Source organism: Abramis brama (assembly GCF_963993115.1).
Source record: "Abramis brama genome assembly, chromosome: 1".
NCBI classification, from domain to species: Eukaryota; Metazoa; Chordata; class Actinopteri; order Cypriniformes; family Leuciscidae; genus Abramis; species Abramis brama.
In genome coordinates this window covers 40,896,500-40,920,025 of record NC_139963.1, presented here as the reverse complement: position 1 = coordinate 40,920,025, position 23,526 = coordinate 40,896,500, and the positions used below count along the sequence as shown (strand labels likewise).

Below are 23,526 nucleotides of genomic sequence, written 5' to 3'. Positions count from 1 at the left end.
TTTCCTCAAAGCATATCATGCATCACGTAACCTTTTTAACCTGTTAACCTTTGCCAGTGCGCTGGCGCACTGAAGCGTTTTTTTGTTTAAACAGTTCAAAGTTACTATCAGATTTAATGTTATTACCTTGACAAACTATACATCATTAAAAAGATATGACTCAAGTTTCAGTATTTGACCACTATTGTATTCTGAGAAACTTATAGTGACAGTTATGTCTTAATTTGTGTCAGGAGTTATGCAATGAAAAAATTAGTCGATACCTTTAATATGAATTATGAGCGTCAGCTGCTCCCATTCATAAAAAAACTCCTGTGCGGTCATCATGAAAGCGCTTCACAAAATAACGTCCCTCAGGGCTTTTAGCTCAAAAATGTGCAGATTTGGAGAAATATTGATAGATTCTCATAGGTTTACATCAGATTTCTATAGAGGGTTTTTACTGACGTCACGTTCTGGGCGGTAACCTGGATGTGCAGCCATTATGGAGGCACTCGGATGTAAACAACAGAATAGATTGCACAATTTATGTACTACTGAACACACTGTTACACTAATAAACCATGGAAAAAAACACATGGAAGCTGCAAAATCATATAGAGAAGAACTTAGTAAGCAGGAAAGAGCGTGAAATTTTGCCAAACTAAAGTTAATATGTGGTAAAGATCTGAACGAGCTAGCTTCTCTAGCCCTTACTGCAATTCTTCCTTGTATTACGTTCAGATTTCCAGTCCAAAAAAGCACATGAAATCCGTTTCAAGCTACATCCATATGTGGTTTGAAATCCTATTCAAATCACATATCAGGAAATCCGCTTCAGTCTGAACGCTCTGATCGGATTTTTTCGTGGTATGTTACTTTCTCACGCCACGTAAAATTTAAACGACAGACGTTGTTATAGGGAACATGCTGAAAGTCGCTGCTTAAACAAGGCTGTCTTGTTGCAAAGTGCCGGATGAGCAGAAAATTATTCTTTTTGAAACCGGCGCAGATAAGAGCGCGGAAAAAAAGCTGTGCATACCAGCCTCCTACAGTTCTGCAGCAGGCTCAAGACCAATGCTCAAGACTCAGTTGTTACGAAGTGGAGGACGCAGTAAGATCCATTTGCAGCTTTATCAGAATAATCAACAGGCAGGGTAAATCAGGGGCAGTCAGAACAATGGAGATAATCTCAAAGCAGAAACAGATAACAGGCAAGGGTCGAGGCAGGCGGCAGGAATCACAGTCCAAAGAACAATCCGGGTCGAGACAGGCAGCAGAAGAATCAGAAGTCAGTATAAACAATCCAAGGTCAGTAACAGTTCAGCAAACACAGGGAAACCGCTCAGAGATTGTACACCGGGGCAATGCAATACTTCGCCGAGAAGTGGAGTGTGGAAGTGGCTTTTATGTGTGTGTGAATGAGGTGCAGGTGTGTGTGTAATCAGTGCAGTGCAGGTGTATGAAGTAATCAGTCCAGGTAGATGCAGGATGGGAAATGTAGTCTGTGAGTGAATATGATAGTCCGGTGTGGAGTGCCCTCTGGTGGCTCTCAAGGGCACTCCAGCTGGTGACCGTTACAGCAGTAGTCCAGCGCAGCGGTTACACATTTCCATGTTGTAAAATTTAAATAAGACAACATCTCTATTGCAAATGCAAACCCCTCCAACAACACAATGTCATTGCCATATTGCCAAAGAGCTGCATGGACACACAAATCGGATCTGAACAGTTGCGATACACAGTGTGGACATCATTTTAGATCACATTCCAATCGGATACAAAGATAATCGGATTTAGACTGACAGTGTGAATGTAGCCATAGTTAACTACTTCAACATTTTATCCATAGTCAACGCTTCATTTACACATGTGGCTGATTGCTGTGCCTCTCTCAACCACAAATGCCTTCTTTCATCAGTTTTTTGCACTCTTATCTTTAACTTTAACTAACTTCTGACAGTCTAAAGAACTCAAAATGTTTTTTTCCCGGTGCGACTGATTAGTACAGTCCAAAACTCGACCATTTTCAGCAGCAATAATCAGCCAAATTTGCGAGTCAGTTCAGTTCAGTGGCATTGTTTACGTTCAGTGCCTCCAAAATGGCCGACTTCCGGATTGATGAAGTGTAGTGAAAACCCTCAATAGACAGGAATAATATTTATTTAATTTATACCCAAATGCGTCGATGTAATAATTATGAGCGCTGGATACTCTGATTTACTGTGTTTTCAATACACACTGGCAGCCTGAGGGCGGCGCCCTGTGCACATTTAGTCCATATATGGAACACATGAAGAAGTGCCATAATTATGTGACATTCCAGGAAGTCCCTGACTCAAACAAAGCTAACAGAGATTGTTGTAACATGCAGATAAACACGTTATGAAGACAATAAACATGATTGCAATGATATTTGATTTACCTGTGTTCTTAGAGCCATGTCAGGCATTTTCATAATAATAGATTATATTTATAATGTAATGCTAGTCGATATAGACTTTATCATCGTGCAGAATTTAAGGTTATTTAAAACACTCGACTTGCGTTATAAAGTAAGTTTGCAGCACAAACATGGTTTTAATCTCATAAATTGTCATGTATTGATGTTGTGCTAAGCTAACATGCTAGCTAGCCCTAGGTGCACCTGCCACTTAGCTGTTATTTTTATGATTTTTTTTTAAATAGGAATGCTTACTGAAATGTTTCTTTTTTCAAGAAGGGCATTTGATACAGTTTCAAATGTGAAGTGAGAACTTTGATAAAAGAAATGAGGGATTGAAACAGCGTGAACAGTCCCCTACAGTACTAACAGTTGTTAGTAATTATAATGCAGACAAAAGAAAAGCATATTTAGAACCATAACCAGGCCGGAGAGGTGTGAATGTGCAGGGGAGACTGAGACTGAATGGGGCTTGTTTGCAACACACAAAAAAGAGACAATAGACTGAATAGATGCTTAGAAGATGACAGTAAACATCAGTTTGCATTTTAGAGTTTAATCAAAATAAAGTCATATGACATGATCTTGAAAAACATTTAACTAAATACAGAGTTTTAGACTTATCATCTTCAGATTTCATGGTCAGACATGTGGCTTTAGCTGCAGTGCAACTTAAAAACAAAAAAAAGATTGATAAACATGTATTTGGAATGGAATTAAATAAGTAGGGCTACTTTGGGTGTCTTCTTCATTATATTTATTTTCATATAAAAGCAACAGAACTTAAAGGGTATGGACTCAATCCGTTGAGGAGCTATTATGCCCGAACAAAAATTGTTCGGACCAATCAAATTGTCAGGGCTGGCTTTATACGATGATGGACAGATGAGCAACGGCAACGTATTCATCTACGTCACCAACGAGCGCTTTGGATGAATTCGTTAACAACAAAGACGACAGCCGCTGGAGAATTGAGATTTCACAAGTTCACACTTACAAATAAGTCAGATAGAATAAATGCATATTTGATGTGCTGTCCGAGGCTCCAGGCTCGGTATTCGGCCCGAACCCAGAGTACTCCCCCCGTATTCCTGGCTGTGGAAGAACAAGCCGAGAGTAAGTGGAGGGATGCTGGAAACTGTCAAGGAATGTTAGGTGAGTTGACAGAGTAAATATATACTTCCTCTCATGCTGATAGGGTAGACATGGTGTTTGATGACAAGTTGATTGGATTGATTATGTGAACGTGCTCCTCCCGAACTATGTTTATAAAACATCATGTGCAGATTCCGCCATTGCGTCTGTTATAGAAGATATCGATAGCGCATTAATTTTAAAAGAGGAACAGAGAACCGCGATCATTTGTCGATCGGAAACATGAATGAAAACTTACTCCGTTGCTCTGATTGGTTGTAGGTCTATCCAATTGAGTGCAGAGGGATTTTTCTTCCTGATTCGGTTGAAACACGCCTCATAATCAAAGCTCAATGGAGCAGTATCAGACTCACATTCTGACTAGAATCTGAGTATGACGACGTCAGGCTATTTAGATACAACATTTAGATTTAGATTTAGATTTAGATTTAACATTTAGATTTAGATTTAATATTTAGATTTAGATTTAACATTTAGATTTAGATTTAATATTTAGATTTAGATTTAACATTTAGATTTAGATTTAATATTTAGATTTAACATTTAGATTTAGCATTTAGATTTAGATTTAATATTTAGATTTAGATTTAACATTTAGATTTAGATTTAATATTTAGATTTAACATTTAACATTTAGGTGTAACATTTAATATTTAGATTTAACTATTTAAAATATCTCTAAGTTGACAAATAGTGTTGTAAATGTGCTAAAAAGTGACAGTCAAACATTCATACCAGTTTTTAAGTTTGAAGCTAAATGTGACAAAATGTTGCTGTTATTTTCAGCGTGAGCCGCTTTACAAACGGTGCCCCATACCACGGTGCCATAGATGACGACCTGTATTAGGAAATATCAGATTTCTGATATTCCAGAGCACCATGTAAGAAGGTAGCATATTACTGATTTATCCAATTTTTTAACAGGTCTCGCTGGCCTTACGGTAAGTAGGCTACAACACCTTGCAGTAACAACAGAACATCAGAAAGTCACCTTAATTTAGCGCTTTTCACCATACAGATTGTTTCAAAGCAGCTTTACAGTGATAATAGGAAATGAATGCAACAAAGATTGTTTTGGCTGTACAGCAGCAGAGGAAAGTCATTTAAGTCTAGTTTAAGTAAGTTTTTAATTAATTTATTTCCGTTGCAAAAATCATTAGATATGCACTTTGGGGCTGCTTAAATGACACAGTTTGAACTGAAAACTTTGAATGTGTTCTGGCTGTTCATGTACACGACAACAGCGTTTTGGTGGCCCGAGAACGCAATCTTTGAAGTAGGTTTCAAAGTGCACGTTTTTGAATGCAATTAGCAGTTCAGCAAGTCCTCCTCATTTCAGTAATCGTTCATATACTTATTCATAAATGTTTCTGATTCACTTAAACATACAATATGTAGTTTTTTTATCATGACTGTGATATGAAGCAGTTCGGGATTGCTAAGAGACAGCTATCAGCTCCACACGCGATGCAAGTCCCGTGGATATAAAAGGAATATGGACATTTCATTCTACCAAACTACATGCAAGTGCAGAATTACTACTCACAGGTCAGTTTATTAGACAAATTAAACTTGTGAGGTAACGCAGCGCTGTTTCACTTGGTCTAACATTACACTAGCACACTAAACTGCATTTGAATGTGTTGAAATGTATGTTATTCTATGTGTTAGTTTGTCTGTATGAGACTAGCAGTAAGCTAGATCAACATTAGAACAACATACAGATCATATTCTAACATTTTATCATTGTTGAACTATAACATTGACTAGTTTTATGTAAATGTGCTCACCTGTTTAATAAAGTACATGTAGGAGCGGTCGAAGTCTCAGACGTGGAGCTCTAGGCCTCTCGAAAACACCGCGCTGATATTGATTCTTGTTTTAGTTCTCCTTTTTTATCCAAAGTCTGCTTGCCATGGTCCATAATGTTTGAATGAAACAACAACAGCGTGCAGATAGACATTATGAACTACACAGTTGTCCATGTCTGTCGCTCTGGTTGCTATGGCAATACGAGCGGAAACCAGGGAGAACGCGGATACGATGCCATTGACTGCGACAAAACGGAAATAAAGAAACAGTACGTGTCTTCAAATTAAATTACAAATTTCTCCTGGTTTGAAAGTTGTTGGAAACAGTCGGGATAATGTAAGTACACAACTAGAAAATATATATAACATAGATATAGTGATTTTTGCTATTTTTAAAGCAAAAAAAAAAAAACATATTGTACCTTTAAAAGAACTGACACAATAGCTTTGGGTGAGAAAACCTGTTTCTTGATTATCTGTCAGGGTATTTCTCAATACTTTATTATTTATGCATTTAAGATTTAACTGAGTGTCTAAAGCTCTATCCCTTTGTTGGTTACAGATGTCTCTACTCAAACCAATACTTTTTCCATCTCTTTTGTCCTTTATTCCAACTCATTTTCTCTTTCGTGAAATGATGTATATGAGACTAGTACTTTTTGTTTTGTTTAACCTTTCAAGAGTATAAGTAAAGGAGAATACACTCAGCTGATCATATAATGTAAATTCTTTCTGCTTGGCTTTTGGAGCCCTAATAATTTATGGGGAATTTATGAAAACACTGGCTGAATAGACATTATTCCACTTGGACATTATTACATGGCTACTCGATAGTACAGTTGAGTATTCCAGCAAGCCGTGTGTTAATGTGGTGTGTATTCTTCTCATTTTAGCTCCTGCGTCCATTTGGACTGAAGGTCAAGACAGAACCAAACCAAAGCTGGACTGTAACCTATATGACAGACTTCATATGACAGACTTCATACTGACAACTACTGGCATGGATGCTGCATCACGTTACTGAACAAAAACTTTTTCACCTAGAATTTAAAGTGTGGAGTATTCATCACCAATGAGGAGACTCCATGTCTTCATCTCTTGTGAGTGGATATTATCATTATCATTTTGGATATAATTTAAAACATTCTTACAATAACTGCACAATACTTCTGAATTTATAGTATTTATTGTTCTTGTTATGTAATGTTGCTGTAATCCTGTTGCAACAGCCTGTATAAATTGCAAACATGCTAAATGTGCTCTAAGTCATGTTTATTTGTACAATGTTATTTTTGTTTATAAATCTTTATTACAGTGGAACAAATTGCTATTTTTTCATTAGCAACTGAATTTTTTAACCATTGCACAGCACCACTTTATCACCAATAATTTTGTATAACTTTGTAGTTTATTGTTTTGTCACATGTGAGAACAAATGCAAGTTTATATTTTCTTTCAGATTATGTAATTTCTAATGAAGTCTGTATCATAGAATGGTAACTTATTTCTGTTGTTGTTTTGTAGATGTTTGTTGTAACTAAATGGCTTAAATGTAATTCAAGATAATTTAGTAAAACCATGGCTACACTGTGGTAATACAACCAATTTATGGTACATGATCCATGGTTTTTAAAACCATGTGTCACAGTGTCTGGTTTGTGTTCCCTGGGTAACCACTAGAGGTCCTTTTCCCCCACGGTGTCATTCATATTAGGAACTGCATTCCCCACAATCCTTGTCTGCACTCATCACTGTTCATTGCACCCAGCTGTTCCCCATCATGATTGTTAGTTTCTGTGTGTATAAATACCCTGCCTGTTTAGTGTTTGTTACGGAGTCCTTGTTATTTGTTACACCACTTCTGTGTTACTGTTTCTTGTCTGTTCCTGTATTTAGTGATGGCCAAATGAAGCGTTTCAAAGCATTATTGCTTTCTGATACAATTGTGTCAAAAATGGTTCATTACTCGAAGCTTCATTCAAATATAAATTGCAGCACCATCTCCTGGTGAAGTAAACTATAGAGTCCACTATAATTCCCATTACAACCAATAAAATTCCCATGAAAACCATTAAATCCAATAGAATTTCTGTAATGGTTTCTATAGTTTTTTTACCTTCACTTTTATAAGAAATACAGCCGCCAGGTTTCAAACCTGTCAACACTGGATTGGGCTGTCAAAGCAGTCAGGTGGTTCACTACAGGAGTGAACCAGTGTGTTTGCTTCAGAAGTCATTTTCACGTGACTAGTGACGTAATGATACAAGCTCCGAAGCAGTGGTTCATTGCAAGGACTGTTCGAGTTTGAAGCAAGCTTCGGAGCGTCGGTGTCAGACGTAACATCACTACCTGTATTGTTCTTGTTTATTGGATTGCTTATATGGTTTTGACCCTTGCCTGGACTGGTTTACAATTTACGGATTACCCATTAAACTGCTTTTGGATCTTACCCGTTTCCCGTGTGTGGATCGTGACACCATGCTTTCCTCCAAAAACCATGGTTACTACAATCATGGTTACTATGGTTTTACTGTAGTATTTCTACAATATAACTGTAGTAGTGTCAGAATGAGAGTCGTAGATCCAATTGCAGGTAAGCAGTTTATTGTGACAGACAGGACAGCGAAAAATACTCAGAAAAGAACAGTCATAAGGCTGGCAGACTCAGTGCAGCAATCCAAAGGAGAGAGAGATGAAGAGACAGCAATTAAACACAGCGTGGTAACTCAGACCGGACGGCAGGTTGAAGAAAACTCCAGAATGATCTCCGCGTGCAGTACAGAATGACTCAGCTTGGAACTCAGACACAGGAACTGGATGAGAGAACAAAACAAGAGAATCAGTCTACACTGGTCACTATCTGTTTAACAGTGGTGACACTGTCAGTAGACTCTAGCAAATATGCCTACAGTATATGGAAAGTTTTGTTAGATTTTTCCTCAGAAAAATAGAAACATGTATAGCCTACTACATCAGACATGAGTCAATCTGATGCTGAGAGACTGGGGGTGAAAGAGGAAATACAGCAGGAAATTACTAAATTGGTGGCGTCATGATACACTATAATCCAGAACAACAGAATGGGTAAAAGAATCACGTGTGAATTGCTGTTGGTATGGATGAGCGCCTAACGGGCCACCTGTCTGACCGGGGCCCTTAGAATTGTCCTAATCTTATTTTACAGCGCCCATGGTGACACAAAGCATCAACTCTAGAATATTTTAAAAAGGCATTGTTTGTTTATTTATAAAATGAACCATTAAAAATAATGACATATATATATATACTGAGCACAACCACGCTCATTACAGTTATTTGTTCAGGAATTAGGCTGCTCTACACTGGTCGCGCTGTATTATTTCAATTCATTAAAAAGAAACGGCTCGTAAGAGTCGTTTGGAGAATCGGACTACAATAGTCGTCTGCATGTTTCGCACTGTGGATTGAGTAGCATCACACTCTGTAAAAACCATAACTGTAACAAAAACAAAAAAAATCTACAAGAAGTCAATATTTATATGAGAGACTGAGGGTTTGGTCACTGGTCAAATTCGAGCTGACTCCCTGAATTTTTTTAAACATGTTTAAAAATGATCGGGAGCTCAGGAGATGCCCGTAAGGTAGGCTACTCAGCTCGTAATTTCTCTTACATGATGCAATCCACAACCATACAAACATCAATGATCGACCCACGATTTCTCCCAACGGAGAAAAAAGAAAGCCACTGAAATTGAGCTTCTACAACGACAAAGATTGCACTGTGCACACAAATTCCTAGTTGATGGTGTCTTGATGCAAAATAAACCTCGATCATGCAGTGTGAAAAGAAGCACACACTGGTCTTCAGATTTTGTTTTATTCATTCTTAATGCAGGATGTTACGAATTAAGTAAGATCTCTACTCAAAGAGAACAAAACCATCCATAAGAATTAACAGGGAGCCGATCAACAAGATCCCTGTTGTCCCTCACTCCCAAGGCTTCAAAACACTCTTTAAAGTGCAAAAAGTGAATTTATTATAAGTAAATAAGGAGCAACATAAACTTCAGGAGGGGGGAAAGCCAAAACAAATAAAGCTAACTAGGGCTGTCAACTTTAGTCGTTTAGTGACTAATCGGTCGATGCCGTCTTGGTCGACTGACATTCTCATTGGTCGACCAGTCGCATAATTTATTTTTACTTTTTCACCAATAAAGAAATTTTCATTGATTTACTCCTTGATATTTATTCCTTTAAGCAGTTATATATTCTACATATAATTAGCCTATTTTTTATCCCCAACTTTGAATGCTTTAATTTAGGCTATTTTGTAACAGCGCCACAGTTTAGCGCACCACGTAGAACACTCGGGAACCGCACCTGTGGCTGGCTGCACTGCTGCTTCGCGCTCAGTAAGGAATATAGGTAGTAATCTCTATGTGTCTGTCTGTCCGTTTGCATTTTGATTATTTCGAGAACCGTTCATCCAATCGACTTCACAAGGGAGTGCAGTGTCGCATTTGGTGCAATATAGACAGAGACGCGACACGTTCAGAATTAGTAGTAAACTACAGAACAGCGCGAGCGGGAAGCGGCGCACCTCACGCGAGCAGGGCTAAACGGACACTGCACTAGTGATATAAAACGCACACAGTCTGTTAAAGCAATACTTTTAAGGTAGTCTAATATTTTTCTGACTAACAAATTACTGACACAGTAAAGGGTAGATTTAAATAAAGAAAAACGAAATTTAAATAAAGAAAAACGAAATTTAAATAAAGAAAAAAACGAAATTTAAATACAGAAAAAATGAAATTTAAATAAAGAAAAACGAAATTTAAATAAAGAAAAACGAAATTTGAATAGGCCTAAAGAAAAACTAAATTTAAATAAAGAAAAAACGAAATTTAAGTAAAGAAAAACTACATTTAAATAAAGAAAAAACGAAATTTAAATAAAGAAAAACGAAATTAAGTTAGCCTAAATTAAAAACGAGATTAATTTAGATTGATAATAACGGGTAAAAAGTCTAATACATTTTGTTTCTATTATTCTATTTTCCACAATGTCAAAGCAACAGCAGCAATACAAGCTCAGACATGCACTTCGGTCCATACAAACTCCGCTGTTCTGGCTCTAGCCAGAGAACACTCCCGTTGCTGGAACACTCGGGCGTCGGATCTATTTCTAGCATGCACGCGTTTTCCGCGTGGCTCGAGCCTCGCCTGAGACGCGTGTCTCACGCAGGCAGTGTACAAACTCCAACCTATTAACATGGGAGCCGAAATAAAAACAGACACCCAACGCAGCTGAGACTCTCACGCCAGCAGCCAGTGTGTCGCCGGCCTTATTCAAGCGCGAATGAGAACTGTTTCGCGGGGGATCCCAGGTGTCATTAAAAAAAATTTAAAAAACGTTTTTTCGTTGTTGTTTTATAAATGCTCTATGACAATTGTTTAATAAATGTTCAAAATGCAAAACATCGCGTCTTTTTTTTTTTTTTTTTAGTCGACTAATCGTTGTGCAGGACAGGACTTTGGTCGACTAAGCATTTCTTTGGTTGAACACAGCCCTAAAGCTAACTAAGGATAGTAACCTAGAAATCAGATAACAAACAAAAAGTACAAAAGCTTCCCTCCCTACTTATCATAAACAAGAGAAAACAAATAATAAATTAAAGAGGCACCCACATCCCTACCATGCTCCGATTCTATACAATTAGGATGAAGGATAAAGGCTTAACAGAACAATAATTCACAACTTAGCAAAAGGTAGTGGTTTACATCAAATGTCTCGTGTACCAGTCCTTTAACAATCAGTATATGTACACTGTACTGCATCAACACTGAACACATCTGTCCATCAATGAAGCCATGAGAGCAGGAAGCTGTATCCATGATGGTTCAGGAAACTTAAGTACAGCGCCAATCAGGCCATCCTTAAAAATATTCTTGTTTGCCGTAACCCGACCGACCCTGTCAATTTAGCACCGACCCAATTATTTATTTTTTTTCCCTTTTAGTCCGACCGACTTGCCGGTTAAGACCGACCGATTTTTTTTTTTAACTCTTCAAACAACTAATACAAATGCAATAAAATAATAGTTATTAAGTATTGTGAATATAAATTGCCTAGACCTACATACAAACATAAGCTACGTTCTTTCTTTTTAAATAAAAACCCGTGGCGCGTCATCTATGATTATGTTTACACCATTGGTTAACGCATGTCACGCTACGGCCTGTAGGCTAAGTTCGCTTCGTTTCATTCACTGTCAATGGTTCGCGCTTGGTAATGATGGCTGCGGCTTTACTCTAAAGATTATTTCATTTTTATATGTTGTTGAATATGGTTTATTAAAAAATAAACATGTGAGAGCGTGTTATAGGCTATATGTCATGTTATTGTCAGATATGACGACGCTACTGCAACACGCATCGCCGCAGATGAAGCTGAGCATCAACGTGCTATCGCAAATCAAAGTGAAAGTAAGTCGCAGACGCTTAACACACAATCATCTTCATTAAATGTAAAGAAACAAAATGATCTTACCAGGGCTGTTTCCGCTTTCTCTTATTGCGGGCTTTGATTCAGAAATTTTAGCTGATGATCAATAAAATAATGCGTCTCATAACTGTTGCTTTCGGTGACGTGCACTCCTAAATCTGCATATAGCGGGAATTGAAGATCGGATTTATATCCGCAAAAAACACACACATTTAGCCTATGTAACCAGGTGTAAATGGAATCGTTTTGATAAATCAGATTGCAATCCGATCTGAGAAAACGCATGAAGTGGCCTGGTGTAAACAGCCCCTAGACATCGGTGAAAAATGTTCGTTCACTCTCCCCCCCCCCCCCCCCCCTTTTTTTTTTTTATAAAAAAAAAAAAACTTTTTTATATTATTTTTTATATATATATAAAAAATATATACCTACCTACCGACCCTTTTTTTCTTTTTTTTTTTGCTGTTACTGCAAACCAAAATATTTTTAAGGATGGCCTCACTCCTGTCACCAATCAGGTCACTCGTTAGCAGCTTCACCTGTGAGTTGTAAGCCCGCACTCGATCGGCCCAAAGTCTGGACAGTGGGGAAGGTCTTTTCTCGTGGCAAAGTATTTAGGATTAAATGCAATACATTTTCTCATATGTATTTTCTCGTTATTTCATCTGACTCCATACAGTGAGGAAAATAAGTATTTGAACACCCTGCTATTTTGCAAGTTCTCCCACTTAGAAATCATGGAGGGGTCTGAAATTGTCATCGTAGGTGCATGTCCACTGTGAGAGACATAATCTAAAAAAAAAAATCCAGAAATCACAATGTATGATTTTTTAACTATTTATTTGTATGATACAGCTGCAAATAAGTATTTGAACACCTGAGAAAATCAATGTTAATATTTGGTACAGTAGCCTTTGTTTGCAATTACAGAGGTCAAACGTTTCCTGTAGTTTTTCACCAGGTTTGCACACACTGCAGGAGGGATTTTGGCCCACTCCTCCACACAGATCTTCTCTAGATCAGTCAGGTTTCTGGGCTGTCGCTGAGAAACACGGAGTTTGAGCTCCCTCCAAAGATTCTCTATTGGGTTTAGGTCTGGAGACTGGCTAGGCCACGCCAGAACCTTGATATGCTTCTTACAGAGCCACTCCTTGGTTATCCTGGCTGTGTGCTTCAGGTCATTGTCATGTTGGAAGACCCAGCCTCGACCCATCTTCAATGCTCTAACTGAGGGAAGGAGGTTGTTCCCCAAAATCTCGCAATACATGGCCCCGGTCATCCTCTCCTTAATACAGTTTTCAGGTCATTGACCAGCTCCTCCTGTGTAGTTCTGGGCTGATTTCTCACCTTTCTTAGGATCATTGAGACCCCACGAGGTGAGATCTTGCATGGAGCCCCAGTCCGAGGGAGATTGACAGTCATGTTTAGCTTCTTCCATTTTCTAATGATTGCTCCAACAGTGGACCTTTTTTCACCAAGCTGCTTGGCAATTTCCCCGTAGCCCTTTCCAGCCTTGTGGAGGTGTACAATTTTGTCTCTAGTGTCTTTGGACAGCTCTTTGGTCTTGGCCATGTTAGTAGTTGGATTCTTACCGGTTGTATGGGGTGGACAGGTGTCTTTATGCAGCTAACGACCTCAAACAGGTGCATCTAATTTAGGATAATAAATGGAGTGGAGGTGGACATTTTAAAGGCAGACTAACAGGTCTTTGAGGGTCAGAATTCTAGCTGATAGACAGGTGTTCAAATACTTATTTGCAGCTGTATCATACAAATAAATAGTTAAAAAATCATATATTGTGATTTCTGGATTTTTTTTTTTAGATTATGTCTCTCACAGTGGACATGCACCTACGATGACAATTTCAGACCCCTCCATGATTTCCAAGTGGGAGAACTTGCAAAATAGCAGGGTGTTCAAATACTTATTTTCCTCACTGTAAATGAAAAGGTTTTAATGATATCTGTGCATCATTAAAAGTGAGCGAATGTTTGAGTATTCTTTTTAACTCTTTAATGAAAAGCAAGCGTAGCGTTAGTTCTGGCAGGTCACGTTAGTCAAGCTCGCATCAGCTGATCCACATCTACCTATAGGAATACGACGCCTATCACCATATACATATATAAGCTCCTTCAGTATTATCAGCAGCTATCACATTTATCAGGAGTTAATTACCCTCCTCCATCCCCAGCTCCTCCTCTCGCCCGGTCAGGATTTGACATTCTGATTCCCCTTGAATCAGAATAAATTCTAAGAGTTTTGGTCACTCTTAGCATCATGGGCCAACTTGAGTTACAAAAAGGCCAATAGCCCTTTGTTGCATTCCATTATATAGTCAAGACTTCTTTCACATGGAAACATCTGCTAACAATGGGAATTTACATTCAGAGTTGACACCTTTTGGGGGTGGGAGACCATTTGCCTAGAGACCAACCCTCCTTGTGTGCCAGTTATCTCTAAACTCTTAAAAACCGTATTACCTTTTGTTTTACTTATTTGGAAATGAGACATTTGTACCAGTCGAACTGAGACATTTCAAATGATACTAAACGTGTAATACTGCATGATAATTATTCACATTAAACCATTTAGATTCTTGGGTGAGTTTTTGGTGATCTCAGCTTGATAGAGAAGGAGTGGGGGATGAGGGGAAGAAATTTAGATTAGGATGATTCGGAGGTGAGACTTTTGTCTCGATAGTGCACAAGGGTGAGTTCAAATGTTAATTTCCTTTGTTCTCTCAGAGAGTAGCTCTCTCTTCCAGTTCGTCCAGTCTTACAGAGTCATTACATAAACGAGAGAAAAAAAGAAACTCACCAGGGAAAACTAGACCATGAATATATACATCTTCCCCAACAACACAAAGTAAATACGCTCCCACATAACAAGAAAAAAGAGACTTGACACATAACACATAAAAAATTGAATTAGTGGTGCTTACTAAGCGTCAATATTGCCATTACTCATTTTACATAATAAACTCATATTTATATTCAGAGATCACTAGTCCCGGTATGCAACATTAGAAACAAAAAACAATCAAATGTTAAATCATTGGCTTTGGATAGAAAAAAAAATGCATGTTCAGGAATTGATAAAAAAAATGTGAGAGTATTATTTTTATCTGCATATGTTAATTGTAATAATTTATGTAGATGACATAGTTACAAAGGTCATAGTTATTTTGATTTGACTGTACAAGTAAAACACTGCAACACTGCAAGAATTAACAACAAACATTATCTTTATTTTTAAAGAAGAAACATGAACAGTTAAAAATGCTGTTGTCACTAAAACAGTTTTAGTGTGTTTTCTTTACAGTAAGCACGCTCTGCCCAAGCTTGTGAATTTGATATTGAGTGATTCCAGGAAGCATGGAAGTTTTCTCATGCTACTGCTAAAAAAACGTTAACGTCACTTCTGTGAGTTGAGAAAAGCACGTAAAAGTCCTGGCAGAAAGCGATGCATAAGGATGTAGTGTAACGACACATGTAGTGTAATCAATACAAAACATCAAATGCTCTGGAATAAAGAGAAAAGATGCGAACCTAACATTAGCAGAAATTAGTATGCTAACATTAGTCGCTCATAGCCGCATGTGCGAGCGCGTGAGTATTTTCAATTGAAAGCAGCCTTCTCAGTGATTTGCATATTTTTAATATATACGGTAAGCCAACGGCATTCCAAAAGACATAAATGATGCCTTAGTAGAGCATTTGTGAGGAAAATTCCGGTGGGCGAGACCGCGCACTGCAAGAGTAACATCAAGCAAAATGGCATAACCTGTGCGATAAAGCCCGCGAATGTCTTTGTAATTCGCTTAAACCTTTCCAAACTTTATGAAAGATTATTAAGGTTCGAGCGGTGTCGTGTGAAAGAGAGAGAGAGAGAGAGAGAGAGAGAGAGAGAGAGAGAGAGAGAGAGAGAGAGAAATTAGAAGCAAGCAGAATACGGTTATTTCTAATACACACGCAGCGTCATCACGCATCTGTGTTTAAAAACTAAGCTCAGACTCGATTCTGAAATTCTCTGATTCAATCCAGAATCGTTGGAGAGAGAATCTATAACATAATATATCATTATATATTAATTATATAATTATAACATAATAACACATTAAACAGTGTTCTTTCCTGTATGCCAGGCCGCGTGCCAAGTTGATGCTACATCTGCAGACTGCTTTTCTCTCGCGTGTCACATGACCAGAGTGTAATCGCAGCTTTTGCGGTTAAAACATTGTGTTTCATCATATTGCGATATTATCGCAAATGCAATTAATCGTTCAGCCCTACATATGGGATCAGCTAAAGAGATGAATCACATGGGCATCTAGTCTAGTACAGGGGCTGAAAGGAGGTCCAGTACTGGTGTGTATCGCCGGTTGGTCAGCCCCTGTTCTAGACTAGATGCCCATATGTTGTGATTCCTCTCTTTAGGTGATCCCATATAGGGCTGAAAAGCCCTTTTTTATTGTCTTTTTTTATTTATTTATTTTTTACAATAAAATTAAAATAAGCTTCATGGTGTCAGTTTGGTGTTGCGTAAAGTTCCTTAGATGCTATCTGTTCTCGGAATCTTTTCTATTTCATTAAGAAGCAAAGAAATAATAATAATAATAATATTGTTCATATTACAGATTCTATATTGAACCCTAAGGTTCTTAACTGAATTTTAAAGAACACATATGCCAAATAAGGTTCTATATTAGGAGAATTGCCTTAAATATTTGCTTAATACTTCAATTTAATTGGTTACTTATTTTTTCTTGTGATGAAAAGCTTTTTAAGTCATACAATTTAATCAAATTAAAAAAAAAATTAAAACAAAGTGAATTCTTTAAAACAAAATATATAAAATGATCCTTCACGATTTGATGCCTCATTCGTGGGTCTGTGACAAAAGCTGCGGGAGGAGTCAAACTTTTGGCGGAATAATAAATAAGAAAATAATAATAAGTATGAGCAAACACAATGCCTTTAGCAAGCACCCAATAATAATAATAGCTAATCTTAAGTACAATCAGTAAATTGGCTTTTCCAAGCCAACTTAATAATAATAATCTTCAGTACAATATCAGTAAATTGGCTTTTCCAAGCCAACTTAATAATAATAATCTTAAGTACAATATCAGTAAGTTGGCTTTTCCAAGCCAACTTAATTACAGTAACAGAGATTGTTTTGGCTTTGGCTTTTTCTAGAATAAAGTTATTGTCCAGCTAAAGTTAGTTTTGATTGATTGATTCACTTCCGTCGCAAAGATCATTAGTTATTAACTTAGGGACCGCTAACACAACACCGTTCTAACAGAAAACCCTCAACGTGCTCCTGGTGGCTCGAGAATGCACTCCCGGAAATAGGTTCCAATGTGCAAACGATTATCAGTTCTCTCTGCGCAAACCTACGCAACCTCTGCGCAAACACCGACGTCGCGCATCACGTGTTTAGTCCATAGGTAAGCGTGTTTTAATGTGAGCAGGGGTGTAGTCCTTTTTTACAAATTAACTCTCAACAAACTACTTGTCTGGCCTTAAAAATGTATACACGTGGTGACTCTGTAAAACAGAGGTAAAGGGAAGAGAAGGAATGTGTCCTTCAGGTTAGTCACAGCAAACCACGGCTGCGAACGCACGTGAGAATGTGTTTCTGCGTAAGCATCTTGAACGGGTCACAATGATGTATGGGCTGTAAAATTCTGACTTCATGTCGGCTGGAGGGACCGGCTCTAGTTCACAATGAAAACAATGTGCTGTTTTTTAATGCATGGTCATGGTTTCTTGATTGTAAAACATAGCCTACATGATAAATCAGATTAGGCTTAAGTGTTGTTCTCTATACCTCAGCTCAGTGTTGCTCAGGTACAGCAGTTTCTCTTAAAAATGTTAAACCAGCACTATTGTTTCTGACCAGTAGGTGTTACTGTCACCAAACCAATGAGGACTACAACATTATTTTCAATTAACTTTGTTGGGCTGTAAATGGCTAGTGGGCGGCAATGAAAATCGACAGTTGTAAAAAAACAGGTAACATATTAGACTTCAGAAACGGAAATCATCTTGTTCTATATCAAGACTTCAGCAGCTTTATAGACAATATTTGCAAATAATGTTTGTAGACTGACCAAGTTTTTCATGTTTGCCAGACCTCAGAACTGTCACATGAATAACTGAAGTTGTTAAAAAGGCAATAAGGTGTTGTTTCTAGTCCTATAGATGTAGAAAGTTCAAAAGTTGAATCTATCAACTAACGTTAGCTCCGCTGTTGGGAAAACGCTCTGGTTGGTTGAAGCGTGCAGAGGGAATTTGAAAGACAGCCGTTTATCCCGCCCCTCGGATTGAGCCGTGTCTATGGTGAGTTGCCAGACCTAACATCTTGATGTAGGTCTGGCTTGCCAGGCTACACCTTTTACTCACTTGTACGAATTTGTACGAATTGGTTGTGAAAGTTCGGAATTCAGTTAAGCCTAGTTCTAACGTGCTAGGAAAAGCAGGCAAAGGCAAGGATGTAATGTATAATGTAACACATTAAACAGAAAACACGGAACTCAAGGAACAAAACCAAGAGGATCACAAAAACTACAAAGAACTACAAAACATGGCACAAGACAGAAAATTAAAAAAAGTCGTCACACAAGACATGGGGAACACAGGCTGAGATTGTGACAGTAATAAGTATATATATATATATATATATATATATATATATATATATATATATATATATATATATATATATATATATCCAAAATTTATTCAGACACCATGCTGTCCTTACTTACATAAATTAACTATAGTGACCTGCACCCACTACAGTCCATTGTCCATTTATTCTGGAAGCAGTTTTGAAATCCAATGCCAATGCCGGTGAAGTGTCATGTTGGAAAAAGGTGTCTATCATGCATATATAATGTTATGTAAAATCCACTGAAATACAGAGAAAGAATGCATACAGCGCACAAAAGGAAGTTACCTGAGCTCCATACTGACCGAATAATGATAGATGGTTGAAGACACAGTTAAAGATTGTGTGCTTTGAAGACTGTTAAAACCTTAAGACTTAATCTACAATATGAAACGCCAAAAGAGTTTATAGAACGTTCATCTGGTTCTTTCATGTAATAATGGTACTGGCTTTAATTACAAATTTATGGAAGTAAAAATAAAAGCAGAATGTAGTGAAAACTGCTTGGTTAACAGACACAACAAGTATTGCATAACTTTTCCAGGGTTGCCAGGTCTGCGTAACAAAACAGCCCAGTGGCTAAAAATATATATTATAGCTATTAAGCAATATTACAGAAGAAAACGTGCAGCTGTGATCACAACTGATATTCAGACCATAGCACAGATTTAGTGTGTTTGCATAACAATAAAACTTTATTGAAGTCAAAAATATTATTTAATATCACTGAATCAACCCAATACATACCAACAAAACTAGTTAAATTAGGGTTAAATCAGGAAAAAAACAGTGTAAATTTTAGTCTAACTTACATGTTAGACAATATTTCCAAATGTGTGTCTATTTTTGCATCAATGGTGCAAACGCAGGCAGGTTGTGTGCTATGAATGTTTGGAAAGCATGAAATTTAAGATATATTTCGGAACCAAAAGGATCAGATCTTAACAGAGAACACTAACCTGTGCATTTCATTTGTTTGAGACCATAGTTGGTGAATCCTGACATGCACACACATTCATGGCCGTCTTTGCTGTTTTTGCAGATTCCTTCTCCACAGATAGATTTATCAATGTCACATACACCTTTAACAATATGAAAACAACATGTTGGAGAAGGATCTTACATTTCTCAAAAATAATCTGAAGTTTCAATGTGTCAAAACTTGGACTTTACAGTCTTAAAGGACCTACTCCTGCAGGGTTTGTCTTTTGGATCAGTGAAGTTAGTTTCTCCTGACTTCAGTCTGAAGCCCTCAGCACAGGTGCAGTAAGATGCACCGGGGGTGTTATGACATGTTGCATTTATTCCACAAAAACTGGGATCATCCTCGCATTCATTTCTGTCTGTAATTTAGGGACAGACAATAAACAACAACATTTTACCTGAAAACTCTCACTTTAGACCAAAAGCAATGTTGCACAATAGATGACCAGACAATGTCTATAGCTCTAATAGTTTCTCACCGATACACTGATCTTCTTGTCCTGCAATAAATGTCTTGTTCCCATTGCTGGAAACGTAGCCAGTTTCACATGTGCATGAATAACCTCCTACATAATTGAAGCATTCTGCATTAGGACCACAAACATCACTTCCATTCGCACATTCATTGATGTCTGAAATGAGAAGAACAGAGATTCAGATGTTGTTTCTGCTGCACAGAGGTCATATGAGATGCATCATATCAAGCTCTCTTCTTTACCTTGGCATTTAATTTCATCCCTTTGTGTGAAATTGTGAGTTGGTGTGAACCCTTCTTTACAATGACAATAGTGACTTCCAATTGTATTGGTGCACATTGCATTTTCTCCGCAATCTTTTGGTTTAGACTCACACTCATTTTCATCTATAGTAATGACAGAAAATGTATGAATAACCACAGCACTTTTTCTTTATTTTTGGTTACAGTTTATTAATGAGTGCAGATTCAGTACATAAATGTGTCCTATCTGCAGTATAATTTGTAGCTATTTTTTAATTACAGCTATTTAAAAAAAAATCATTTTAAAACAATATCTACAAAACTTGATTATCAATTTTTTTTTTTTTTTTGTGGCCAGTATAAATGTACACGTACAATCCAAGTAAAATCATGTTGAGCCCTGATATTGCTTAAAGCTCTTGAAAAAGAGTTGTATATCATATGTTATTCTTTTTATCCATACCTACACACTTTCCCCTTTTCCTTTGAAATCCGTTCAAACATTCAAGTGTTGATGTTCTCATGATGTTCTCTGTCAGTGCCAATAGAAGACCTATAAACACAAATAAAAAGTGTCTTTTACTTCATGTTTAGTGTCTTTGGTGTGTAGCTTGATGCACAGAGGTCCAAATGTCTGAGACCACATTGAAAATCTAAGATATACGTATGTTTTTATATTAACCTGCAAATAAATAGAACAAAATACTAAGACATTCTGATATTTGTGTTCATTTCCATTCAAGTAATGAAACCGTTTGTATTTAATAGAAAATAGAATAATTTTCAGTAGTGGCCTCGGAATATTGGAAATCAGTGTAAATGAACTGTGTTTGTAAACATTGGTGCCATTGAGCATTTAAGTGTTATGCATTTCAAACTAAGCCATGTTCTTGCCTATCTAATCTCATAAGACATTATGCCAAAATTGCCCTTTATTTATCACCCATGATGGCTAAATTGTTATTAACTAGGAAAAACAGTCTGAGAAGACAAAATTGGAAGGATATATATATATATATAAATGAATTATTCTATTCATCTAATGCTATTTCCACTCATTATGTGCTCTGTAACTAACAGATTTAACTTAAATAACCAGCACTCAGACCGACACACTGTCACATGCTCTGACCACAGGCAGGGTCACCCAGAAGACTCTTAAAAAAAGTGTAAGACTTTTTACAACCCACAGTGGTGACTCCACCATAACCTAAGATGTGGTCTTGCTCATGTAAGCACCAGACAAACAATTGTTTTATGAATTTGTTCTTCTTTTCAGCCTAGCAGAAAGTTTAATGTCACATATAATACATATATATTTTATGTCCAACAGAAAAAAAGTCATACAGGTTAAAATGAGATCTCTCTTAGAAGAAAAGGCTTTGTATAGAACCTTAAAGGATTCTGTCAGACGCTTCAAATGTAGAACCTTTTAAGGGTTCCATCATGGGGTAATTTTCTGAGTTCAGTTTTTAATTGATTTTGTTTAAATTATTTTTTTTAATTATATTTTATTAATTAATCAGCTTGTAAACGAACTTTAAACTGTTAAACATGAAAGTATTATGCAAACAATTAAGACATTTCTCCTAATATAGTTTTTTTTTTTTTTGCATAAAGGGTTCTTTAAAATTTAGTCAAGAACCCTATATGGTTCTAAGAGTGAAGGTGAGTGAATAATGACAGATTTGTCATATTTGGCTGAACTCACCCTTTAACTTTGAGCTAAACAACACACAGTTTCACATATCATTGTCCCACAACATCCCTTACTGAACTCACAAAGTATATTGTGATTTTACTATTTCAGTGTCTTTGAAGGTTCATGGCAGTGTTTGCAAACATATCAGTCCCGGTTTTTAGCAAACAAGTTAGCAAAACCACACAGTGGCTCCATACAAACATCTGTCTCTACATTGATCTGTGGAAACTTCAATCCTAAAAAGAAAAAGTGTGACTCACCCAGACTCAGCAGATACATGTTCCTCATGGTCGAAGAGTGAAAGAGACTTACAAATGTAAAAATAAACGAAAACAACTTATGATTTGATCCTGATCAATTCCATGCAAGAAAATTCTTGAGACTCTTCAAAGGTCGTCTTTCTTCAGGCTCCTCACCAACTATCTTCTGTTTCTATGCAGGGCTAGACTCTTCACTTTTCTCTCACTATCTAGAAAAAAAAACATAAGTTGTGAGACTTTTTTAATTGAATGCCTCCTTTTCTTAATCTTTCTTCCCAGGCGAGGTCTTGTGTCTTTCTTGCTGACTCTAAATGTTGAACAAGCCTGAAGTGCCTGTTAGAGTTTTTGAGTGCAGTCCAGCCCCTTTCTGACAGTGAGCGGTCTTTTTTTTTTTTTTTTTTTTAACATAAATTTTAAAAAGCTGCATGGTGTCAGTTTGGTGTTGCGTAATGTTCCTTAGATGCTAATCTGTTCTCGGAATCTTTTCTATTTCATTAACAAGCAAAAAAATAAAACAAAAATAAAAAAATTATAATCTTGTTAATATTACAGATAGAGCATTCAGGTAAAGTTGCAAATCAACAATGTTAGAAAAAAAGGTTAAATGGGATTCTATAAGAACCATAAGGTTCTTGACTGAATTAAAAAAAACACACATGCCAAATAAGGTTCTATATTAGGAGAATTGTCTTAAATATTTATTATAAACTTGTTACAGTGTAATTATACACTTAAGTACTAAGTAAAATTAATTAAAATGAACTTACTAAAGTTACCAATTATTTATTTATAAATAAATACTTAGTTAACCCTGATTTAACCCTGAAACTACATGCGGTGTAACACTGAACACTGATGATGTGTGCATTTGTACGTGTTACTTCCTGTTTTCAGGTTGCTATGAAGAGCGTTCTGCTTTCAGTGTTGATGTTTCATCACACATGCAGTTTCTAATGCATAAATGTATCATTGTATAATAATCCCGAAAAAAGCACAAATACGGCAGAGATGGCAAGTTCAGCAGGTGAAATTAGCTGAGGTGACATGACGGCTAACAACAGAAAAACGGCTAGTAGTGACAGCAGCAGCAATTCACCTGTTACTCAAGTGGCAACGCCCTTAATTATGCAGAACTTTAAGGCTTAATATAATTTAAACGGATGAGTTATAAAAAAATCACCGCCCTCACAGTTGTCATGAAGGGCAAAATTAGCTATATAAACCAAAACCAATATTTGCACCAGGCTGTAAACATTTTTTTTTTCTGCTGTAAAGTTGGGCATTTTAACATGGGGGATATATGGAAATGA

The 23,526-nt window shown here is 37.0% G+C and overlaps 1 protein-coding gene across 1 annotated transcript; it reads right to left on the bottom strand.

Moving 5' to 3' along the window:
- Nucleotides 1-7,970: 7,970 nt before the first annotated feature.
- Nucleotides 7,971-22,567, bottom strand: LOC311066905 (fibulin-1-like). The gene is made up of 7 exons (XM_084088351.1): nucleotides 22,217-22,567; nucleotides 20,718-20,807; nucleotides 20,255-20,398; nucleotides 20,016-20,168; nucleotides 19,743-19,895; nucleotides 19,512-19,634; nucleotides 7,971-8,201 (listed from the first exon to the last, which is right to left on the bottom strand). The coding sequence occupies exons 1-7, from the start codon at nucleotides 22,242-22,244 to the stop codon at nucleotides 8,053-8,055; spliced, it is 840 nt and encodes a 279-aa protein (XP_083944477.1). The 5' UTR covers nucleotides 22,245-22,567; the 3' UTR covers nucleotides 7,971-8,052.
- Nucleotides 22,568-23,526: the final 959 nt, after the last annotated feature.

Coding starts and splice junctions, on each gene's coding strand:
- LOC311066905 (XM_084088351.1), bottom strand. CDS start 22,244: ATGAGGAACATGTATCTGCTGAGTCTGG. Junction 20,399..20,717: donor GAAAAGGGGAAAGTGTGTAG/GTATGGATAAAA, acceptor TCATTACTATAG/ATGAAAATGAGTGTGAGTCT. Junction 19,896..20,015: donor ACAAGAAGATCAGTGTATCG/GTGAGAAACTAT, acceptor CCTAAATTACAG/ACAGAAATGAATGCGAGGAT.